Below are 13998 nucleotides of genomic sequence, written 5' to 3' on the forward strand. Positions count from 1 at the left end.
ATATAAAGATTGTGATTTCCCTTTCCTGAGATACTTTTGTGAATGGAAGTCAAACGCGCGCTGACCTTTTTTGCTGTTACATCACTCAGAAAACACATCTGCTGGGCTGCCTGCAATCATCACAAAGGGGTTTTGTTATGGTTTTTAAACAAAGACAATACAATGTACTTTTTCCTTAACCTCATCTAGAAGTGTTTTGCCTGGAAATATTCCTAATAATTCAGCCTCAGGCAAACGCTAAATACACACTATTTCAGACTGATAACTGCAGAAGTTAATAGCACTCTAAACACGTTCCCAACGTACAAGGTGTCAGAAACTTTACAATCTGCATCATTACTATTCCTATATGTAACAGTGTTTAATGCATTAGCTGTTTCATGGTTCCTCAAACTTCTCACTCACATATAATTAAGGATTCTTAATTATCAGGGCTCCTATTTTTCAGGATTAACATATTAGCAGACCTACATTCCAGTCTTTCTGTGACATTTTCAAATGTGAGCTAATGTGGTGATGTGTAAGAACCGAGTAGATTTTATGATATCAGCAGCTCATTGACTTTGCTTTTAATTTATGTTCAAATACATTCAGGCTTAAGTACTTTTTAACTCATAAGTGAAAAGACACAGAGGTGTCTCAGGAAAACATGACTACTCTCCATAAAGGAAGAAATCTCACTGTGTATCTTCAGCTCTCCCACTAACACGGCACGTGTTACTCGGTTTCATATACATATTTTTAAGTTTCCATTTTAAATTACTTCAAGACAAGACTTTCTGCAGCCAGAGAGAACTCTGGCTGCTGCCAATCTGATAAAGTTCTCTTGTGAAGGAAGTCAGAAGAGAGCACTTGCTGTTTGTAAACAAGCTGGGTATTTACATGCACTGAGCCATCTGAAAACAACAGGAGAAATTAGAGCTATTTGGGTACTGAAAACCAAATTACAGAAGTCGTGGGTCTTTGACTACATACATAAAGGTATTGAACTTCAGTGACTGAACTGATCCACTATGCTTTCTGCCCAGAGCGGAAGACACAAGGATCACAACTCTAATAGAGACTGTGAGGTGGATTTTCATCCTAGAAGAAAGATTACCCCTTTTCATTCATAGAGTCCCACAACAGGCTGCACCACCATTTTACCTGTGCATCCCATACATTTTTCCTTCTCAAGCTTCAAATCAAGATGCCTTGTAGTGCAGTGACCATATTTCATGTTCACTTTTAAATCTTTCCTTAATCTCCTTTATGCTGATGGACCAAAACCCAAGTTGAAGTGTATGGCTGGAAAGTAACTCCCCTCTGTAGAACAGAAGGCAACCCTCATGAATTGCATAAAGCTCTCGGGAGGCTGCATTCCCCCTCCCTCCTGTTTCACCACTTGGCTTCCTCTGTTTGGTAAAATAGGTCAGTGCTCATAAAAACACCCCTCCAGGGCTGACTGCCTCACATGACCACAGCAGCCAACTACAAGGAATACGAACGCTAACATGGGAGCAGCTGATTTGCACAACTTTCATGAGGCATGGAGAACTGAAATAATACACACAGACCAAACTGTAAGGAAAAGGACTACAAGATGAGTCAGAAAAACATGAGTGCATATTCCCCATCTCAGGGCTTCAGTGATCCTGACTGCAACAGGTTCTATGAATATCTAGCTGCACAGAACTGGAGTCTTCTGAGGAAGATGAACAGGGGACACTATGACCCTGATCAATACAGCGTCACCAGCTCAAAGTGATTCAGTCTGGTTAACCGCTCTGCCCTGTTCTTAACACCCTCTGTAGACAGGCAATGCATGCATCCTTTCTTACCTCTACTGCCAAGGATGCCACTGATGTTTTTGAAGTGGTCTTTTCTGGAATAAGTTGAGTGACAGCAATTACAGTCTTAAAACAGCTTAAACACACCAATCCCTTTCAGAGAAGATGACAGGTTTACTTTACTAACCCACCCAGGCACATACAGAAACTGAAACATCAAAAATGATGTTATGAGACTAGGATCAAGGCCTCACTCCTGTGCCTCCAAAACAAAGAAAAATTTGCTATTTAGTGGCAAAAAAAATTATTAAAAGGAATTGAAATCTAATGTCTGGCTTCAGATCAGAAACGACAGCTTAACAGGAAACCTGCTGGGCTGAAGGTGACAACTGGTGACAGGAAATCTTTTTCCCAACACTTTTTTTCAGATTTTTTTGCTTGGGGGGGTGGGGGGAAGCATCCTGTACCTTTCCCAAACTAAGTCTCTATATTATCTAACACTGGCCATATAATTTGTTCCAAGATTCAAGATACTGAGCTTGGCTCCTTGGTTATAGGCCAGCAGGAGTTAGTAGCCAAGGTATAGTGCCACACAAATGCAACTGCACTGTTTACAGGGCCCACACGTTACAGAAGTATGACAGCCATTGTTATGCAGCTCACAATAAGATACACCAGATCTCTGCTGGCTCTGCACTTTGCAAGGTTAGGTGTCTCTGTGCTAACATCTCACTTTAAAAGTCAGGTTTCAAACTTCAAGCAAAGCCTCACTGATTTTGAACTGAATTGACTGTATATGTACACCTCACTGTAGGAAAATTAGTGAGATGTACTGGAAGTACAGGGGCAAGTGCCTGAATGAGCTCTGGAGAAGACAGTTCTGGTTCAGAAATATTACCTGTGATCCTCCTTTACTCAAATTATTTTAGCCGATTACTTCGCTAGATACGAAACAACCAACAGTGATGCCAATGCAAAAAGGAGTCCTACTGTGAAATACATGTGCCACACACATAGGAAAGACTTCTCCTATCTGTACAGTAAAAATGGAGTTGTCATTTCAAATGAGATACACAGGAATCTCTACCAATACGGAATTTTTGTCTTTCCTAAACACTAATAGTGGGTAGTTGAGTGGAATTAGCATTGTGCTGTGTAAAGTACTGCCCGTTATCACATAAACTTCTGGACTCTTGTAACACTGATGACGTTAGGGTTTAAGCTAAAGGGCACAAATCAGTTTTCGTATGTATCATATGGTAAAGTGGGAACAATATCAAAGTTTCTACTATCCTTCAAAAAGAGAAAACAAGTCTTTTCAGAAGTACTGAAAAGTGCAGTAACCTTAGTTCAGCAGTTTTAAAGAGAATTTTTTGGGGAAAAAAAAGAAGGAAAAAGTGGAAAACTACTTCTGCCAAAATATACTGACATGCAGGTTCCTCAGGATGTTATCATATCATATCACTACATTACCTTCTGCTTTTGTGTAGATTGAGATGTTTCCATTTACCAAGCCAGCAAACAAGTATTCAGACATATATGTTAAGCTCATAACAGTTGATTTTTCAGGAGTGAAGAAGTGTTGAAGTCGAATTTTCTTTGAGCCTTGGCAACTTTTGTAAACAGAAATGCTATGAAAAGCAGCAAGAAAAAAAACCACATGTGAAATTATGTTTTATTTAGTTCTTACGAGAATATGCACAAAAGAGGTTTAGAATAAAATATTGGGGGGGAAAAAGATTTCCTTCTTCCATTCATAGGAAGATGAGTAAGGAAAGGAGTATCTTGACCCTCCAAAATGTCTACGTAGACAATTTGCAATTACTTATACGTTGACATATGACGACAATTTTCATATTATCTTGTCTGGAGAAACATATATTCAAAGAGACATCATACAAATTCTGCTCAAAGTCCTTATTATGAGGCTATTCGAAACTTCCTATTAGTTTAAAAAAAGATATGGATTAAGTATTACCTGGTGAACTAGGGAGAAGAGAAGAAAACCTCACTACCAGACAACAATTACACTTAAAATTCCCACCATTCCTACAGATTATTACCATGGGTATGTGAGGAATATGGTATAGTTCTATCTGGAATTAATGGCACTTCACAAGCAAAGATAATCAGTACAATTAGATGTTGGAATTTCTGGAAACATAGCATTTTCTTTGGAGAGTTTTTTTCTCCTTCATTTATACCAGTTAGGGACACCTTCAAAAATCACATGTAGTTACATACTTATGCCCTCACTAGCTATAACAAGATCTGTTTGCTTACTGACCTGTAAGTTTAGAAAATGTAGCTTTGTTCTTCAATATAAATCACGTGATGATGCAGTAAGGTCATCAGTTCAGAGCAAAATAATTCATGTCAATAGTAAACAGCAATATTATTTATACACATGACAAATCCTGCACAATATCACCGTGCAGAAGGTTAATGAGTCCCTCATTAACACTTTTGCATTCTGAAAATGTTCCAATACCTAAAAATTATGTTGTAACATTACAAAAGTAGTATTTATATTTTTGTTATTTTGTAACATTACAAAAGTAAAATTTATATTTTTCAGACATGATATATGATTAATTAATTCTCTTTCATTAAAGATATGAATTATTTTAATTTCAAATGCTACACTCTGTATTTTAAAATCACATAGAGTGTATTTCTTCCTTGATTTAGGTGGAAAGGATAAGTTGAGGTCACTGGGATATCACATGATTCCTTTTTTAAAAAGAAAATATTTTATTGGAAGTAACTCACACAGTTTTGCTATAAAATAGAAAACTTAATGAATAAATCATACACAAAACACTAAAAATGAGAATCACCTTCCTTCTTCCATGCCAAGGCAAATAGTAGGCACATTAGAAGATTTTGCAAGAACGTTTTCAGAGTTGAGCCCCTTATTTTGCTCTTTCAGTTTCTCCTCCTCTGGTATGTAGACCATGCAGAGAATCCGTGATTCCACATTGAAGCACTCAATAACCTTAGGGCTGGAGCTCTGAAATGATACTATTGCAATCTGGCCCATCTGATTAGTACAACTGCCAATCTGAATTGGAAAGAGGAAAGGAACAAAAAAAAAAAAAGACCAAGACTGAAAACTGTCTCCAGGAAGATCAGCATTAACAAGAAGGAACAACTGGAATATTAACTGAAGATTGGATCTTAAGTTATATGCATATATATGCATATATGAATATGAGTTTTCATGCGTTAAGACATAAATAAGAAAATAATTCAGCACAAAATACAAGAGATTTCAAAACGTTATATACACAAAATTTCCTTGTATACTCTCAAAACCAGTTCATTCTTTTTTGAAAGGAGGAATATTATAGCCTATTCTGATGTCTGACTCATACGGATACACATAATGTAATGCCATTACAACAAGTCTCTGTGTAATATTTTAGTATCCAGTGTTCTAAGTTATCTCGGATTCTCTTACAACAAATAACATAGCTGAAGCCTCTCCTTGGCACAGTAACAGGTCTACAAATAAATGCTCTGTCCAAACAGAAAGAGGGATTATTAATATAATCCCTTTTGTAAACTTGCTGATACAGGATCCTAAATTATTCCCTGATCCAGAACTAGGTATCATCAATATGTCCACAAATCTGTACACGTTACCGATCTGGGAAGAGTTAAAAAAAACCACAAAAACAACCAAACAAACAAAAAACCTGCAGTAAGTACTTTCATATAGTAACTCTTCATATTTATATGAAATGAAAAACCATAGCAAAGAGAAAGAACGAACATTTTGTGGCAGTAGAAAGATTTTATTGCCATATATTTGTGATGACCGTTTACAAATAGCAAAGACAAAATGAAATTACACGGGTGAAAAAGACCACTGACACAAGCTATTTCTAACTTCTACTTTTAATTCACATCTTCCCTTAAAATTTCAGTACTGTAGTAGCGAGAAAAGCTACTTAAATTATTAGCTTTTGTTTTTTTTAAAAAAAGTATTGACTATCTCACTTTGCCTGCAGGAATATCTGCATATTTGGGGTTATAAAATATGACAGAATAGGTTTTTCTTTTCCCCTATGTACAAACTTAAGCAGATTATTTATGGCTAAAATATTTTTAAGATATGGAAACAGACAATAGGACAGTGAGAACTCATATGCGTTTTAGCAGCCCTCATTATAAATTAGCATGTAATTCAGTTCTGAATGTGCTCAGCAGTTTGGAATTTGTTCCATGCCACACTAACAAATCACACACATAAGTGACACCCTACAGAGAACAGCAAGATCACATGGACAAAATTACTATCTATCTTTTATAGAACTCCATCTTAAAACAAACAAACAAAAAAAAACAAAAGAGAAAGAACCCAAAATTTATTTCAGATCCGTATGTTGCTTAGAGTCTTGAAAAACAATGCAGAGAAACAGGAGACAACCCCCTTTTTAGCTTTTAAAGGTTATGCTTACCCAAAGAAAACCATGTTCCATGGCACAGGAATCTGACTCTGTTTCTCCAGAGAGGTACGGTTCAGGATTATAAGCAGCGCATTCAACCTTCAAACAAAGGAAAAGAGAGCAGTTACCACATTAAAAAGATATGCCTGTTTCTGCCTAATTTAGTCTGTAATTAACTAAAGCATTTATGGATATCAAAGAATCACAGAAGGCAAGAAGTCAGATTAGTCTGTCCACCTTCCCATGGGCAGGGTCAGCTGCACGTGTGTTGATCCAGGCACATTCCTTACCTACTCTTACAGACATTAAAAGCCAAAGACTACAAATTCTCTAGCTGACCTGCTGAAATGCTTCATGACCTTTATTAAGTTTTTCCAAATACCCAACCCAACGTAATCCTTGCTGTAATCGTCAATCTGTTACTTCTCATCTCAGCCACCAGGTACTTATGCAGTGTCCTTTTACATAAGGCTGATATATGTCATGACCCTGCCTGAGCCTCTTCTTCATTAGGCTAAATGAACATTATCACTTAATTAAATTTTAAAATAATAATAAAAAAAATTTATTCTTTTTAAATTCTTGATTATCACTTTTCGAGCTGGCAACCCTCCAGCAGATATATCAGCTTCATATATCTGAGAGTGCAGAACTTTCTCACCTGAACACGCTATTCTAGCAGAGCTGTCAGCAGCACATCATGATTAGCCCTTCTGAAGCTTGTTTGTACACATCCTATTGATTATTTGCTCTTTGTAACAGTACTACATTCTTAACCAATCCTTAGCTTGTTGGTCTATTAAAAATTACTTTTGCAGACCTTCTACTCAACTACCTCCTCAATCTGTGCTTGTGAAGCTCTGTATTTCTGCCTGAGCATAACCACGTGTCTGTCCTACAGACTGTCATCCCTCGGTTTTTTTTTGGTTTTGTGTGGTCCCCCCACCCCCAAATTATTTCTCCAGGTGCTTTACTCATTTTGAATGCCAATACTATAATCCATAATACCCCTACTCCTCTCAACTTCATGTCATCAGGTTTACTGTCAGTAAATTAATAACAATACTCATGATTTTATGATGCAGGCCATGTAAGAAAAACCTGAAAACTACACCACTCAAGATCTATATTTAAGTCCATTCCAACTCTGAAAAACATTCAAGCACCCAGGCTCTGAAAACAGGCATTTTTATGAGCAGTCGTGGATTTCTATTTTCCCTAATATCCATGGCAGAGCTCCCTAAAGCTTATATAAACACTTTAAAATATATACAAGCAATTCATAACCATCTAGAGAATAAAAAGGTTTCTGATGAGGTGTGATACTAAATTTTTAGACAAGATTCTCTGTAATTCACACTAATGTTCTTGTCTCAGACATCAATGTCATTGCAGTACCAGAGACAATTTGGTTAGTATTAACTTAGCCAACTTTACCATAACCTGGAAACATCACCTCCCAGCAGTGAATAATTAAAAAAAAGAAAAAAAGGAAACAAGCAGGCATAAGTTAGAGTTCTAAATTCCCAGTTGACTTAATTTTCAAAAGTGCAAAGAATTTCACAAACCTCCCTGAAGTCAGCAAGCATCACTGAGAGATTAGCAGTAGTAAAAACAACACTATGCATTCACCAAAGCAATTTACAATAAGGATAAAAGATGGAAACCAATAGATGAGAAAAAGGAAAAAAAAGAGCTACCCCTGCCAGTCTTAGCATGTCTCATTGTCTCATTTAACACCTGCTGAAGCTATTGACTCGTAGTGGTGATTTACAGTAGCTGCGACAGCTGAATACATCACTAGTGAAAGAGAAGACAGCCTGCATGCTGGATATTTCTTGGGCTGCTTGTTACACCTCTGTGTTACTTTGCATCTTAGTGAAAACCGATGATGTTTTTCCATAGTCAAACCCTCGTAGTTTAGCTCTCAGTCTTGACAGAAGTACTTTGCCTGGGGAGTAAACTTGCTCTGATGGAAGATGTTGTTACAGGCTCCCTGCACCACCAGGCAGCCTGAGCAGCATGGAGAGAGATAACAAGCAGGATTAGCCAAGCAAAGGGTCTCTCTCCACACCAAGCTGTGGCCTGATGCCCAAACTGCAGCTGAGGTTGCAGAAAACCCACCAATGATACTTAGATCATCTTTTCCAGTAATACTGAGGACTTAGGAGCATGAGGCATGACAGCTGGGCTCACACCCATGTTACCTTCAGGAGCTGCAAAACTTTCAGTTGACCCAGAGCTCAGACAAATATTGCCACACACTAATTTCCTGAGGTGACCAAGGCAAAGACCATCACCCAGCTGTACGGGCAACAGACCTTCCCTTCCTTCCAGAACAAGCAGATCCTGTTGTAACTTGATTACAAGAGTTGAGCCTGGGCCTTTGAGGCTCCTGGCATGGACCTACAGGGCCTAGAAACACACAGGCTCCAAGGAAATAGAAATATTTTAAGTTTCTGCAAAAAATTAAATTAGCTTGGTTATTTCACCAGTGGTGACTTTATAAAGTATTCAGTACAGAAAAACCTGTTAAATAAGACAAAAATTACTATGGTTGTATGGGAGACTGGAAACTTTCAGTAGACTTTGGCTGCTGTAAACTGCAGCTCTGCTCCGAAAACCAGTATCGTAGGAATGGCTTGATTTAACACTGTTACACATTTCAAATGCATTTCCAGCTAGCAAGTATTTTTCTCCAACATCCAGGCTTGTGTACTCACACCTGAAGTGAAGCTGCCAGCTGAACTTCCCTCCTGTGGTAGGCTGTCCTAGCAACGAGGGTCTGCAGACTTACTGCTTTAAGCAGTACCCATGCCATGATGTTAATTTAACATTGGGATTCTGGCCATACATATACAATTTTATTTCCATTAGTGTTTTTGCACAAGTGTAACTGACTGATGGTCAATAAGAAATCCTGTTGAAGCACAGGAGAAAACAGTATCCAGCACCTTTCCCTTCCATCTGTTGGTGTGGACATGCTGTACTTACTGTCATCATTAAAGCCAGTCGTCAACAGGACTTCAAACTGACATTACTTTAGGAAATGAAACACTAAGACTACTTCTGTACCATTGTTCAGAACAGAACTACATTTTACGTAAGACCCCACAAAACTGAATTAAAAAAATTATTTTAAAACTATTGCTGTCTGCGTACTAACAAAAATCAGAATTTTGAGGAGGATTCAACACAGTTACACCAGTACAGGGCAGCTATCATGGTGATCAGACTCCTGCACTTTGTAAGCTGCACGTTACTTTGGAGCCTCAAACACTTGGAAGCCTCACGACCAATTCAAAATTCCCAGCAGTTCTCTTTTCACCGAGTGATGAGCCTACAACTGAACATGAATGCCCAACTATATAAAAGTAAACACTATGTTCCTTAGTGCCTCAAAGATTGCAGTATTTTGCATTCCTATGACCCTCTGGACCTTCCATTGATACTGGTCTTACACCAAGGTAATAACTCAAGAGAACTAATAGATGTATTTACAATATGGTATTCTTTAGCAGTTATATCACAAAAAAGCAATTGTAAACTCATACAAAAATTTTGCGCACCTTAAACTCCTGTTGCTTGGCCATCATCACTGGCATGTGTCTAACAAGAAGAGGATGTTTCTCCTTTTTGATTTGATTACCATCATCTTCCACACAGAACCAACCTAACAGGTTATCCTCCGCTGTAATAGAAAGAACAAACAACAAACATCCCACGGTACTTTCACTGAATAATCACTTACACTTCTATAAAGGAATAGAAAAAAACTCTGTTAGGGCTGGTTAACACTGATCAGGCTGTTCTTATGGCATATATGCATAAAAGACAATGTAAAAATATGAGCAAAAATTCAGTACGGAAGATTACATACATATTGATAACGCCAAAAAAGAACACCTTACGCTAGCAAAATGTTAAGGGTGTTCTCTTAATGATCTTCTCAGTAGGTTATTAAAAGATGAAAAGGCACAAACCTCTCCTCAGGCTCTAGGAAATCTGTTTCGCAAATAGCATTTCTCTGCCTGTATAGGTGACATCACGACCAACTACTACTTATTGTCATTATAAGGATCCTCCTCCTGTTTTTATTATTTTGCCTGCCTTCAGTGAGATACCATAAAAGTACTGCATTTTGAGGATGTGCTGGTGAAACTTACTCTATAGCAAGTGCATATCCTTAATGTTTCTCAACTTAGGCATTAAAAATCCCAGGTATCTTTGGAAACCGATAACCCCTGCGCAAACACAGGAGACTCATAATGTCATAGGACAGCACATTCTTTATTGTTCCCACTTAGATCAGGTTTGTTTGTGATAACCCCTTCAGTGAAGGCTACCGATTTATATTAAAAAAAAAAAACCATCCCCCCAAAAAACCTCCAGTTTTACATATCCAACTACAGAAATGTTGCATTATATTACAACAATACCCATAAGTGTACTTCATGCTCAGAGAGCTAAACAAATGAACCCAACAGCTTTACTGATTTTCTAGCTAAAATCATTCTGAGCTAAAACCAAGAAATCTGAACCTGAAGTTCAAAGTTTAAAAAGTTCATAAGATCTGAAGAAATAAGTTTATAATGGAATAACTTCCTCAGCTGTCTGTCCTGTAGTGTATCTCATTCTTGTTGACTTAGATATAACAACTACTAATGAGTATCACAGACTTCATTAAAATACTGCAGAAATTATACCCCTTCATAATAAAACCCCCATCCTACCTATAAGATCATTACGTTGTAGTGATACACAATCACTACTATTTACTATACTGCAATGTTAACACCTGCAGATAGATTTTCACAAAAAAAAATTTTTTTAAAAAATTACACTATACGTTGAGAACTACCTTAACTTGATCGGAAATTTAAGTAACTAAGAATTACCAAGGGCCAGTTTAGCCATTTGTAAATTGTTGATCCAAGACTGTTTGATGGCAGGGGTAAATGTATTGAACACGGCTGTAAAGAAAGTGGGCCGCCCAGACCTGCAAGACACAAAAAAGAGCCACGCTAAATGCACTGAGTATGAGAAACAGTCAAGGCTAGAAATGTTGAGTGAGATGAAATTCCATTATTTTCTAATACTTAGACAAAGACACAGCTCCGATAAAAGCATGCAGGCTATGATATGCCATACTCCCGTCTTCTTACCCTTTACATGAGATGCTATGAGAAGAACACCCTCCCTGGTGAAGGAATATAACAGTGGCTGCTCCCTATTAGCTGTCACTGCCACGGTTCCTCTCTTGCTTCTTCAGCCTGAAATGCAGGACTGAGGAATGGGAGAAAAACTACACTGCGGCCCTGGTACATGCAAGTTGCTAGCATTGTGGCACAAGAGCAGAAGTCAGAGGCTAACTGCGGAGACAGAAGAGGGGGGCGAGCTACAGATTCCCAAATCCTTCCTTGGTACATCTACGCCTAATATATAAGCCCATTTAGAAAGTTTTGTAATCAAGATTACTACTGACTTGTCCTGTTTTCCTGGGAGTTGCAGCTGAATTCTACAGCGATCTGCCGCTCTGATTTCATCTTCTTTTTTCAAAATCAGTTTTTGTAAACCTGAGGTCCAGTCATGGGCTACAGATTGGTTTAAATTCTGAAAAATTAAAAAAGCTATGATTCAATGCCAGCCTACTGGCCTATTTCCAACAGGCTAACTAAGGTGATCTCTGCATATAACAAACAAATCCTGGCACCTGGGCCTATTTAGTCCACATTTTAATCATGGATAATTTAGCCACATAGGTAAACACATTTCAAAAATATCTGTAAAAAATTTGCTAACATATTTTATCTAATGATTTAATCTCTCATTGCTCAGAGTTTGATGATACACAAATGACATTCCCAAGCATCCGTCAGATTCAGGAATGTGAATTTGCATCAGGTGTATGCACAACCCTTTTACTTCATTTCAATGAGTAGTTATACTGAGCCCACAGATTTTGTTTCTAAAGAAGATCTCATTAAAATGCCTACAAATCATACTGCCAATATGTTTTTGTTCAAATCTTTGAGCCAAAATGTTTACAAAGCCACCATGAAAGCTCTCTGTGTGGCTGGAGTCTGTTCAAGTAGGATGCTGAAACGATAACCCTCTCTAAGCTTGGGTGTTCGGTCACCGAGGGTAAAAGCACACCTGAGTGACACTTAAAGCATCATTAGTAATGAGCATTCTTACACAAAAGTACACTAATTTTCCACAGTCAGATTTTTATGAAAATTGAAGTAGTTTTCAAAAATAGAGAAGCTGACCTTGTTCCTCACCTGAACTGTTCTAATTATCTTACACATCTCTACCTGGACACAGACTGAATTTTAAGTTTTCAGATCATAGTTGGCTCCAAATGGCAGTACAGGCAGAAAGGTTTTGTACATGTTAATGGGTGAATGTCCTGTGGCACCTGTGCTATACATATTCCTAATAACAGAGCTGAAATTCACCTTCAAATACTTGTGAAATTTTGTCAAAGATTACTGCTTCCATAAACTTTCTTCACAGTATGTATTTTCACAAAACATTATGTTTTATTTAATGCCCTTGACACCGAAGGCAAGATATCACAAGAGACACTCAGCTTTTGTATACATATTCACCCATACACATATATATTTACAGACTATGGCTGTGTTTAGGAGTTAAAAACTGTACCTAAGCATATGTAAAGCATATAAAACAAAGGGCAAAAAAGCAATTTTTTAAACTCTTAAGACTGTGGAGAACTCCTTCTGAAATTCGGTGTTAAAGTACTGTATCTGTTTGCCAGAATATAAGCTAAATAAAAAGGAAGTGAAGAAAGCCAAAGCAAATTACTTTCAAAGTTCTTCTGAAAATCCTTTCATATTTTTATGATTTGCTCTCAGTTTTAGGTACAGCTCCACCCAAAAGCCAGGATTATGAGCTTGAAAGGGCATCAAAAGAGCTTCCTCCAAACAACCATCATCCTCCTACTACCTTGTCTAACTGCAAGATTCCAATTTCTCAAGATCAAAATGTAATTCTGTTTCCACCTAAGCTTATCAGCTACTGAGCAAATGCAGACACTTGTAGTACCCACCTACACTTAAAAACAATAACGAAAAACAAGATTAGAGAGAGACAGCTGTAATCTATTTATAACACTATACAGTTAACAGTAAATGAATTACTAGAAGTAAAAATCATTACACTCTTTACAGAGAGAATAAAAGAATGTCTTGCACAGATCCTAGGGAGAGGCAACTATGCTACTTTGCAGTGGGAACATATTTGAAAAATAAATCCAGCTTTGTTTATTACCTGATAGTTTCCTTTAAGGCTGCCTATTAATTGACTAATTTGACCAACTACATTCAAGTCATGTAAAAGGTTCTGCAGATCATGGTACAGTTGCCCTGGTCCCATATAGAGCTTGTCTAAAATGAATAAAAACATAAGGTTATATATAATAAAAAGATGAAATTCTCAGTTGAAGGAGGAAAGCATGGCAAAGATAATATTAACATATATTGCTATTTCTTAACACTATGAAAATTAAGCTTATGAAAAACGGTGACGCTTTCTTTAGATTGCAAAAACAACTAACGCACCGATGTGCAGCTAGGTCTTTGTTACTTCTGAAAATCAGAGTGGTTCATTTATGCATATATCATTGATATTGCACTTTGCTGCTCCAGGCGTTTTTAATGTCCCCGCAGACAGGTAATTGTGAAATGCATCCCAGGAAATTACAGGTAGTAGCAGTTTGTTATCACATATTAGCTTTGCATGTACAGGTG

The 13998-nt window shown here is 37.5% G+C and overlaps 1 protein-coding gene across 7 annotated transcripts in view; it reads right to left on the bottom strand.

Annotated features, from left to right (window-relative positions):
* Nucleotides 1–13998, bottom strand: part of ARHGEF10 (Rho guanine nucleotide exchange factor 10) — a 118001-nt gene that overhangs the window by 27565 nt on the left and 76438 nt on the right. For 4 of the 7 annotated variants that reach the window (XM_064447950.1, XM_064447955.1, XM_064447953.1 and 1 more), the window contains 7 exons: nt 13520–13635; nt 11709–11836; nt 11122–11222; nt 9778–9914; nt 6236–6322; nt 4610–4833; nt 3243–3400 (listed from right to left, as the gene is read on the bottom strand). In XM_064447950.1, the coding sequence (XP_064304020.1) occupies nt 3243–3400; nt 4610–4833; nt 6236–6322; nt 9778–9914; nt 11122–11222; nt 11709–11836; nt 13520–13635 (951 nt within the window). The remainder of the gene's footprint in view (nt 1–3242; nt 3401–4609; nt 4834–6235; nt 6323–9777; nt 9915–11121; nt 11223–11708; nt 11837–13519; nt 13636–13998) is intronic. The other 3 variants (XM_064447952.1, XM_064447954.1, XM_064447951.1) reach the window with 1 other exon arrangement.

The sequence above is a fragment of the Phalacrocorax carbo genome, chromosome 3 (assembly GCF_963921805.1).
Source record: "Phalacrocorax carbo chromosome 3, bPhaCar2.1, whole genome shotgun sequence".
Taxonomy (NCBI): Eukaryota; Metazoa; Chordata; class Aves; order Suliformes; family Phalacrocoracidae; genus Phalacrocorax; species Phalacrocorax carbo.